The sequence below is a fragment of the Triticum aestivum genome, chromosome 2B (genome assembly GCF_018294505.1).
Source record: "Triticum aestivum cultivar Chinese Spring chromosome 2B, IWGSC CS RefSeq v2.1, whole genome shotgun sequence".
NCBI lineage: Eukaryota > Viridiplantae > Streptophyta > Magnoliopsida > Poales > Poaceae > Triticum > Triticum aestivum.
In genome coordinates this window covers 182745272-182756191 of record NC_057798.1, presented here as the reverse complement: position 1 = coordinate 182756191, position 10920 = coordinate 182745272, and the positions used below count along the sequence as shown (strand labels likewise).

General features: G+C 49.4%; 1 protein-coding gene across 1 annotated transcript; it reads left to right on the top strand.

Annotated features, from left to right (window-relative positions):
• Window positions 1-557: 557 nt before the first annotated feature.
• LOC123044228 (protein STRICTOSIDINE SYNTHASE-LIKE 4-like) lies at window positions 558-2341 on the top strand. The gene is made up of 5 exons (XM_044466907.1): window positions 558-847; window positions 969-1187; window positions 1333-1637; window positions 1721-1853; window positions 1955-2341. Exons 1-5 carry the CDS (start codon window positions 707-709, stop codon window positions 2252-2254), a joined length of 1098 nt encoding a protein of 365 aa, XP_044322842.1. The 5' UTR covers window positions 558-706; the 3' UTR covers window positions 2255-2341.
• Window positions 2342-10920: the final 8579 nt, after the last annotated feature.

The following is a 10920-nucleotide window of genomic DNA, read 5'->3' as shown; positions in this document are numbered from 1 at the left end:
GGATGCATGCGGGAGGTTTGAGCCCTAAAAAGGCATAGGAAAATGGTGTAGTTTTCTCAGTAAGTTCTCGGAACAAAGGTCACAGCATTCGGAGACAGACGAGCAGAGTAAATACAGTCGATGTTACCAAAGCCTACAAATCCACTGAACAACTGCAATTGAGCAATACCACATAAATTGGTCGACAGTGATGCCACGAATAGAGATCACAAAGAGGAGACAACTCCTCAGTCGATCTGCTGTACCCTTTTCTCGTTTCAGATAGAACTTCGCCGTTCACGTTTTAGTCGCGACAGGTCCAGGGCCACGCACGCCATCGCTACGGCAGATAGTAACAGGCCAGATGAGCGAGCTAGGCAGCAGAGTACGCGCCTAGCTCACCGTTCGATCGGTGCTTCGGTGCTGTCTCTGTGGTCCCGAGCGAGCCGGTGACGTGATGGATCCCAGCCAGACGCGGCGCCGCTCGGGTCACGCCTTCGTCGCCTGCGACACCAGCTGAAACTGATCCGGTCACCTCACGTACGTCCCGAAGGCGAATATAGGTATAAACCCGGAGCTCGATCGGCACACGACAAGCTTACTTGAACCCAAGCACCGTGCTCCAGCTAGTGTCAGTGTGTCACTCGCCACCCCTTCGCGGTCCCTTGCATCTCTGTACAGTCGCTCCATCGTCTCCGATCGACGTTGGGTTCATCGTCGACCCCTCATGGCGCCGGGCGGTTTCTTCGGCACGGCGGCGGTGGCCGTGGTCCTGTCGCTGGCGGTCCACGTCGCGTTCCACTGCCCCATCCAGCCGCTCCCGTCGCCGCCGTCGCCCGCGCGGCTCCCTCCCAATAACCTCCTCCAGGTCAGTTACTTTTCAGCGCCGCCCTTCCATCCTTTCGTTCGTGTACTCTCTACTAGTCGATCGGTTCTTACCATGTCACGCCGCGTACTGAGGTCTGAGGGGGTGATGGTTTGGTATCCAGGGGCTGGAGAAGCTCGGGGAAGGGCGGCTGAGCGGGCCGGAGGACGTCTACATCGACGCGGCGGCGGGCGGGACGCTGTACACGGCGACGAGGGACGGGTGGCTGCAGAGGATGCAGCCCAACGGGTCGTGGGAGCAGTGGCGGTTCGTCGGGGGCACGGACCTGCTCGGGATCGCGCCCTCCGCCGACGGCAGCATGCTCGTCTGCGACGCTCACAAGGCACGCCATGCTGCCCCGCTCCCGTCGCGCTATGCTCCAAGGCCGGACGGCTGTTCCATGCGCCGCATTTTTTTAGCTGTTTCTGGCCTGGCGTGTGCGTACGTGTGTTGTCTGAATGTGAACTCTGTTGGTGTATTTTCGGCAGGGATTACTTAAAGCTGAGGAGGGTCGCGTGACCATTCTTGCATCCACGGTCGAAGGGTCCACGATCAGGTTTGCCGACGCCGTGATAGAGGCGTCCGACGGCGCGGTCTACTTCAGCGACGGGAGCGCCAGGTTCGGCTTCGGCGAGTGGTTCCTCGACTACCTCGAGGCCCGCCCCACCGGCCGGCTCCTCAAGTACGACCCCGGCACCGGCAAGGCGTCCGTCGCGCTCGACAATCTTGCCTTCGCCAACGGCGTCGCCCTGTCGCGGGACGAGGCCTTCCTCGTCGTCTGCGAGTCCTGGGGGTACGTACCTCACCAAGCTCCACCGCACATCCGCCGGCTCGCCGTTGATCTCTCTACTGACCATGAGATTTTGCGACGTGCAGGTTCAGATGCTCCAAGCTGTGGCTGAAAGGCGACAAGGCTGGCCAGAAGGAGACCTTCGTCGACAACCTTCCGGGGTCTCCGGATAGCATCCATCTAGCACCAGACGGCTCCTTCTGGATCGCCCTTCTCCAGGTCACACTTCCGGCCATCAAGCCGGCCCGTGCCTCACCAGCTAGTAGGATATATCGCTGTGAAACAGCATCATCTCATGGTTTTTGGTGCTCAAAATGCAGCTAAGGTCGCCATGGATGGACCTGATCACCCGCTGGACCTTGACCAAGAGGGTCGTCGCGTCGATCCCGGCGCTTCACGAACCCATCAAGGCGACGGCAAAGGGAGCGATGGTGGCTCAGGTGTCGGAGGACGGTGAGATCATCCGTGTGCTCGACGACTCCCAAGGGAAGGTGATCCACTTCATCACTTCCGTGTCGGAGTTCGATGGGCATCTGTTCTTGGGAAGCCTTTCCACGAACTTCCTGGGGAAGCTGTCTCTGGCGAAGGTGCCACAGGTGCAGGCGGCAGTTTCATCCTAGACATGTACTGTTAGTGTTACCTGTTATGGTGTAATCATCCATTTCCAGTGGAATAATAAAGATTAGGGGCACTAACCCAACTGGCAATTTACGGGTTCCTGAATTCGGATGGTCATTTCATCATCTCCTTGCTGACAAATTGGGCATCGTACGGCTCTGTGCGGAGAGGAGCGACTTGGAGATGATGCTTATAGTGGCGCGAGGACTGAAGGAGGTAGGACTTGAGAGTGCATTTTCTACCATGCACGGTATATACCATGCATCAATCTGCCGCTTAATTATTTCAGGATCATTACTAACCTGCTGTACGTCTTACTTTTCTCCACCCCCTTCTGTCACATGGTCAGTTTGTGTGTCAGCTTTTTTTTAAAGTGTCCTTCCGTTTGAATGCCTTCCCCTCGTTGCAACTCTATCCTAGATATTCTTCCATTCTATTTAACGATTTACATGATTGATATCTTCTGAAATAAAATTTTGTGTTATAACTATTTGAACATATGTGTTTATACCGACGAGATATTTTAAACAATACCTATAGAAAACTCGATGACACTTGGTACATACAGTACGTAGTTTTTACAGTTTCGTAAGGCCTCTCCACGTTCCATATTTGAATTTTATAATTTGTAAAAATATATTCAAGAGTGATCTTATTTCAATGTTCTCTTCACAAGGAACATAAATATGCAAATGTATCATAAATCAAACTTACAGTTCAAAAGATAAAATAAATTTAAATTTTAGAATCATATGAAAAAGAAACCTGAGTGAGCGTAGTACTACTCGTCTCTACTTTTGTGAGTGAGAGGAGAGATATGCAGGTATAACTACGGGGAAAAGTTGTCAGGACTCAGGAGAAATAGTGACTCATTGATATGACATAAATTAAGTAGAACAAGTGGTCATCAATTCAGGTTAACTAAGCAAACACAGCGACCAGATGCATGCAGGGATCCGAATCTCAAAGAAAACCAGTGGCTGATACATGCACGGTATATACCATGCATGGTAGAATGTATTTTCTCGGTAGGACTTGGCATGTATATTTTGTATCCCGCCCTCTCCATCATATCAACAATGCGCCGGTCATGCCATCTCGCCGCACACTCACTGGTAAGGAAGTGATGACAACCTGTTGCGTTGACTATATCGCCCGCGCCCGCACCCGTATCCTTACGTGGGCGGACTTTGACGCTGATAAGGACGAAGGGGTGAAGGAGGAGGAGGCCAAGGCCGCAAAGAAGGAGAGGAAAAGGGAGGCCGAGTGCAAGAAAAGAGAGGCCGCCTGCCGCAAGAAACACGAGGCCACTTGCACCGTGAACGAGAGTTGGGCGGAGATCCAAATATCATGGGCTACCGCCACCAAGGCCGAGAAGGAGAACGACGATGTCTCCCTAGCATGATTGAAGTAGCTACCTCCACCTGCATGTATGGGTGTCACGCGTGTGTTTAATTATATTAGTTAGTATCTAGTAGTATTTTAGAGCAATTATTATCTAGTAATTTAAGTTGCTAGCTATAATTAAAAACAATGTCCATAACGACATCTTTACATGGCTTTGAGTGTTGTTTAGCGTCTGGGTTTTCAGAAATTTTAGATCACAACACACACGGTTTCCTTTGACAAACCGTGTAGGATAGTGATCCCTACAAACTTCTATAAAACTGGAGCCGTGTGTGATGTCACCAAGTATCGCACATGCATTTTTGCCCCCTCTCATAAGTGATATAATATTTTTTGAGATGGTATCCACGGGTTTTCTCTTTTACCGCACACGAGTATTATATTTTCATTATGTGCGATGTGTGTTTCTTTCGCGTCAGCTTTTAGTTTCCCATCGAAATTTTCAGCAGCCGCGCAATTTCCGTATTTTATCCCTTCCCCCCACCACCACACCACATTTCAGTATCGCCACCTCCCCCCTTCCCCTGTTCAATCCATGCCGCCGCATCCAACTTCGTCATCTACCGTGGTCTGCCCGTGCCTCGCTGGTCTAGTCAGGTAACCCACTGATCACCATCCCAGCCGCGGCCTGATTTGCTTAGATGGCACCTACGAAACACCCTCTTGCTTTCAAATCCTCACCCACTATGCCAAAGCATCGTCGCATAAGCCCAACCACATATCACAGGGAGCTCGACAAGCAGATGGCCAAAAATAGGTTTATCGTGGCCTTAGCGGCGGACGAGGACGAGGTGGCCTCCGAGCTTGCCGGCCTTCTGATCCCCGAGGAACACCTCGCCGCCGAGGCCACTGCGCATGCTACATATCAGCCAGTTACCATATCTTTTTTTGTATTTTGTTACAACTACAACATCGAGCTCATCGAAAATGACGGCTTGGGGCGGGCTTTGGTCCAGATGAAGTGCCCAACTGGTAATGCATCAGGCTTTACCGCCACCAATGTCCTCGAGGGCCGCCGCTGATCTCCTCCACCGCGTCCTCTAGGATTTTCCATCCTTCCATGCCATTAAGCCACTTTTGGCATTCATGAACGACGCATTCTGCACCGGCGGGTTGGGATCCTCAGCCGCCAAGTTAGATCTCATCCACGATGACGAGGAGGGCACTGACTATGAGTGCTCTTCCAAGGCGAAGGAGCCCATTTGTGACAAGAGGTAGAGAACCCATGATGTGTTTACCTGTGGCTCTTGGAAGGGGAGAAAGAGCCATGATCATTTCTGATGGCTAGGAGTAGCATGTTTTAGCTGGTTTCCCTACTTTTTCTATACAACTTGGCCATTCTGGTTTAGTAGCATTCGTGTTTAATTCAGTTATGCACAATGTGATGTTTAAGTATGAACTGTCCAGTTCAATTTCATCAGTACCAATTTCAATGGCTATATTTGGTTGTATGTAGTTAACATATATATGCCTTGTTTATGCATAATGTGATGTTCAACTATGCAGTGCGATGTTCAACTATGTAGTGTTCAATTCAATTCCACTAATACGAGTTTCAATGGCTATATCTGGTTGTTGTTATAAGCCTGTTGTAATTAACATATGCCGTGTGTTTAAATATGAACTACCCAATTCAATTTCACCAATACCTATTAAAACGACTATGTTTAGTTGTTGTTAAGGCTGTTCTAGTAAACATGCCTTTTCTTTACTACCAATTCAATTTGGTTGATGTTCACACTATCGTAGTTAGCATGTATTTCCATGTAATTATGCATGGTTAATGGGCGGTGTTGTTGTTTACCATTGAGGCTAGTTGCATCAGTGTGTAATTGCAGTCTAACTTCTAACATTTACTTGTTGGTTGTAGGTACATATATCAGTGGTACAAATCCACGATTTGACCCTTTTTGCATATGAGCCAATGAAATCTTAATGAAGCAACATCAATCAAGGAAACTAAGAAAGATTGTTAGGAGAAAGAGATGTGTGATGAGAAGTAAACTCTTTGTTTATGCTTTATTCATGACGACAATGAACTTTCTGATGGTAAGAACAATGTTGCCTTCTTTTCCGTTCGACAATGAGTTATTAGACCAAAATATCTGAATGTTTTTCATTTTCATTGGTTTCCGAAGTTTACTAAAGGTTGCCTAGCAAACTACATGAGAGATGTGGAGGCAATGAAAATTAAAGTATCAAAGGATGAACTAGAAGTCTACCTGAAGGCGGTGAAGGATGGGCGGGCGATCATAACAAGGGGTTGGACTAAAGTTGTGTGTGCATTCGACATGGATGTGGACACAATATGAGCATTCCACTTCTTCACCTTCGCCAACAACCCCAAATGTTTTTGCCTCTCTCTTCACCACTTTTGATACTATGTGGTTCATCATTGTTAATCGGTTGCTTCTGTAATTCTTGAACATATTGTACTGTGATTTGATTTATGCATTGGTTGTTGAACCATCGTAAATAGGGTATACATGATGGATATCAAATATATGAATGCCAAACTTTACAATGCAAAATATGGAAATTTCTAATTCAAACTCTAAAGAGTTATAAATTGTACTCCCTCCGTCCGGAAATACTTGTCGGACAAATGGATGTATCTAGATGTATTTTAGTTGTAGATATATCTATTTTTATCCATTTCTTCGACAAGTATTTTGGGACGGAGGGAGTAGAAAATAAATCATGGGGAAAAACAGTTGTCAATGGGTCATTATTGTGAAAATACTGGTTACCAAGGAAAAATGTGTGCGATGGAAACCAAGAGCACACACAGTTCGCTGACGAGTAACATGTGTGATTGTCCACAATAGCGCACACGTTTCCATTCTTTATACGCGTGTGTCGATGGACACGTCGAACACAGTGCATTATTGACGAGTGTGTCTACGTGCGTGCTAGGAACACATATTAATTGCACGTACTAGGGGGATGTGTTGGAATAAGCCACGGAGTCTGGTGCCGTCGGACTTGTCGGGCGCGTCGGGTGCGCGCGAGACGTGCAAGATGCACTGGTGCGGTCAGACTCGTCGGATGCGCGTGGGAGGTGCGGGACATAGCGCCGTGGCGAGTGTGCGTGCTGGTGGAACTGGGCACCGGTTCGTGGCCGTGCCTAGTCTGTACGTGTACGTAGTTTGAGTTAGACTCCAGTTTGTTAGTGCATGCAGTAGGGACCCTTGGAGGTAGCAGCGTCGTGCATGCAGGAGCGCGCGGTGCCGCGTGGGCGGGCTGAGCGGATCGTGCATGCATGGATGCATGCAAGTTAGTTGGATTATTGGGGTTTAGCAGGAGTGTGGCGGCTGGCCAGTGCGTGTGGCGGTCTTTCTGTACTGGTATTTAAGGTGATCAGATGAATGAGAAAAAGTGGCCGAGAGGGCTGTGGTAAAATGTAGTACATGTGTTCTCACCAGGAGCAAAGGCAAAGCTAGTTGTATCCTGGTGAAGTGCGTGTGTGTGTGGCTTTCTTCCATTGTGTGTGCGTTCTTGAGAGAGGAACCTTGATCTGAAAGAGTTGTGAGAGGCAACACCGAGGAAGAAGAGCGGCGTTGCGAGGAGGCGGCGCCAACAGTTGGCATCAGAGCGACTAGGTTCGAAGGGCGGCCGTGGCGTGCGGCGGCGTCCGCGGCGCGCGCGGCGAGCACGGCGGACATGGAGGCATTGGCTGCGGTGCGCGGCAAGTCCGCAGCGATGCAGTGCGATGTCGTACGCGCGACGAGTAGCGGTGGTCGCGGAGGTGAGGAGGTCGCGGAGGACCTGCGTGGTGACGTAGAGGCCGCGGCGGCTCGGCACGACGACCGTGGAGGCGCAGTGGCGTGTGGCATGAAGATGCGGCGCATCGGCGGAGGCCGCAGCGGCGCGGTGCTACATCGTGAAGCAGCGTCCAGGAAGACTTGCGTTTGAGCGCAATGGCATCAACGGCGCTTGTCGCCGAGGGACGCCAGGCATGTGTGACCGATGGAGAAGGAGCTCGGCGTATGTCGCCGGAGACGACGAAGCAAGCACGGTGGAGACCGGCGTCAGCGCGCCAGGTCGAGTCCACGGTCGTGACGACATCGATGACGGAAGCTACCCCACCTCCGACGACGGCAACGACGTGGCTTAGAGGGTGTGTGTTAGAATAAGCTACGGTGTCTGATGCAGTCGGGCTCGTCGGGTGCGTCAGATTTGCGCGGGACGTGCGGGATGCGTTGATGCGGTCGGACTCGTCAGACGCGTTGGATGCATGTGGGACGTGCGGGACGCAGCGCCGTGGCGGGCGAGTGTGCGTGCTGGTGGAACTGGGCACCGGTTCGTGGCCGTGCCTAGTCTGTACGTGTATGTAGTTTGAGTTAGACTCCAGTTTATTAGTGCATGCAGTAGGGACCGTTGGAGGTAGCAGTGTCGTGCATGCAGGAGCGCGCGGTGCGCGTGGCCGGGCTGAGCGATCGTGCGTGCATGGATGCATGCAAGTTAGTTGGATTAGTGGGGTTTAGCAGCCCAGTGTGGCGGCTGGCCAGTGCCTGTGTGGGTCTTTCTGTACTGGTATTTAAAGTGATCAGATGAATGAAAAAGAGTGGCCGAGAGGGCTGTGGTAAAATGCACTCCCTCTGTAAACTAATGTAAGAGCGTTTAAAATACTAAAATAGTGATCTAAATGCTCTTACATTAGTTTACAGAGAGAGTAGTACATATGTTCTCACCAGGAGCAAAGGCAAAGCTAGTTGTATCTAGGGATGTCAACCGGGTCCCGTTTAATCCCGTTTAAAGTCCACTTATGATATGATTGTTCAAAAAGATTTTTTTTGTTTATTTAAGAAAGATGAACTATCAAGCTAATAAAAACTAACTAAACGGGATTGCGGACGTCATTTATTTGTCACTTACATCCCTATTGTATCCTGGTGAAGTGTGTGTGCGTGTGGCTTTCTTTCATTGTGTGTGCGTTCTTGAGAGAGGAACCTTGATCTGAGAGAATTGTGAGAGGCAACACTGAGAAAGAAGAGCGGTGTTGCGAGGAGGCGGCGCCAACATGGTCTGCTTCATCGGTTTCACCACTGCGTGCATGGAAACCTCCGTGGCCGTCTACACGCTGCCCACCGGCATCTTCGACGACCACAAGCTCGCCTACTACGTCTCCGTCGCCTCCGCCGGCTTTGTTGGCTTCGCGGAGGTGTTCGCCGCGGTTACATGGATGTCGGGCTCGGCCGGCGTCGGCAACGACCACCCACACGGCCAAGCACGCCGATGCGTTTTGTGTGCCTCACTTCTGCCACTGGCGTTCCTGGCAGGGCTTGGTGGAGTGCGCATACTTGTCAAGTACTCGCAAGAGCTGCTGGGCCGAGCGGTAGCTATTTCTCTGTTTGTGTGTGTGTTGGCTGAGATTGTTAGTACTAGAGGATACCCCGCGCGTTACAGCGGGAAATTCGGCAATGATTTAAAGAGTTAGGAAAAATTGGATATGGGTAATGCGTGACATTCTTTAGATTAATATTTTAGCGCAAAAAAGTAAACAGTAATCCATCTTCTCAATTCTGAGCTCATCAATCTATTGAAATTGCAGGGTACACACTATAGCAAATTCAGATCCAGAGGCTTTGAGAAATATGTCGTTGTGATTGACAGTGAGTAGGGTAGTAGAACAACAGATACCGATAACTTACACTAAGAGAATAAGGAAGCGAGCAACACCATATTTGACCAGGTATAATGTATAAGAAAACTAACCGATACCGATAGGGGATTCATACCCTTGTTCCCAATAGAATACCTGCATGAAATAGGTTAAGCAGGGAATGACTACAGGTAAGAACAAAACTGAATTGCTATATGACAACCTGACTTGTTGCAGATCTAGAAATAATAAAACTGACAAAAAAATGGGTTAAGTATATTTGGAGACATATCTTTCCTACCATATGCTTTGCATGGCAAGAGAGATAGCAGGATCCTACAATCAAGAAATTGAGAAATAAACGTGGGTTCCTTTGTCCCGATTCTTTTGTTCTGAAAGGTCGGAACAGAAAAACCTTAATGTGGAATCCAACATGTAGCAGCTGGAGTGCGCCCCCATCCCTTGCGTACGCGTTACCAACCCTTCCTCCCAGACACTGGCTGGGGCACTCGCGCTCGGCCTCGACCATCCGCGTGTAGGCGTACCCGGTGCCGGCGTCCGTGCCGTGGAGGCCGCAGCAGTCGCGACGACCACGCACTGGTCCGTGAGCAGAGCACCACTATGAGGGCGCCTTTCTTGGGGAGCATGCCGGCCGTGAGCTCGAAGATCTTGACCCGCGCCAGCGACTTGCCGAGGGAGCAGTGCTCGTCGTAGACCTGACCAATCGGAATGACGCGAGTTGTATGGAGAGAGAGGTAGAAATAGAGGGAAGATGAGAAGGATTAGTGGGGACGAAACAACGGAGATTTATTCGTTGAGGGAGATGAAGAAACCTAGTTGTCCGCATATTAATTCCCATTGTAATCAAAACAGCAGTTTCCTCGTTCTCCTCCAGTGGAGTATTTGCGATCCTATATTTATGGTTATCGGCGGTGCGTGTTGCGTATATTTGTTGGGCATAGGCTAGCGGATGGACGATTTGCATGCAGAGTCTAACGACATGTTTTTTTTTTTTTGCTATAAATGCTAATTATTATTTCTTGCACGCAGGATGCTATCAAAGTTTATGCTCGCGATTGTTAAAATGGAAGGCTGCATGTCTCACGCTGGATTGGTGAAGAAGTATGACATGGCAGGCTGCTGATGTGGACGGGCTGCATGTCAAGAGAAATCAAATAGTGGGGAGCTTCTATTTAGATATAGTAGATTTGTGTGCACATGAGCATTCGGTTCATGGAAGATTCGTGTAGTGCTCCTACCCTTTGTGTTGTGATCGTTGACGTAGTGATCAGCTATCTCTCTGACGGATACGTGTGTGGTGTGTAATAATTCAAACTGGGTTATTTGGTTTCAGTAAACTGGCAGGACTATGTGCTTGTGCTTCTCAAACTTAAGCTTTTGCACGTGCTTATTACTCCCTCCGTCCGAAATCACTTGTCATCAAAATGGTTTAAAATGGATGTATCTAGAACTAAAATACATCTAGATACATCCATTTCAATGACAAGTATTTCCGGACGGAGGGAGTATATGTAGGATTTCTATAGAGATTATTTTACATGTTGTCAATGCTACATGATCTGATCAATCGATTGCTGGCCCTTTAAGACGATACTCTCACCAAGAGCGGAAGGTACCGAAAGAACTCGGTCCAAA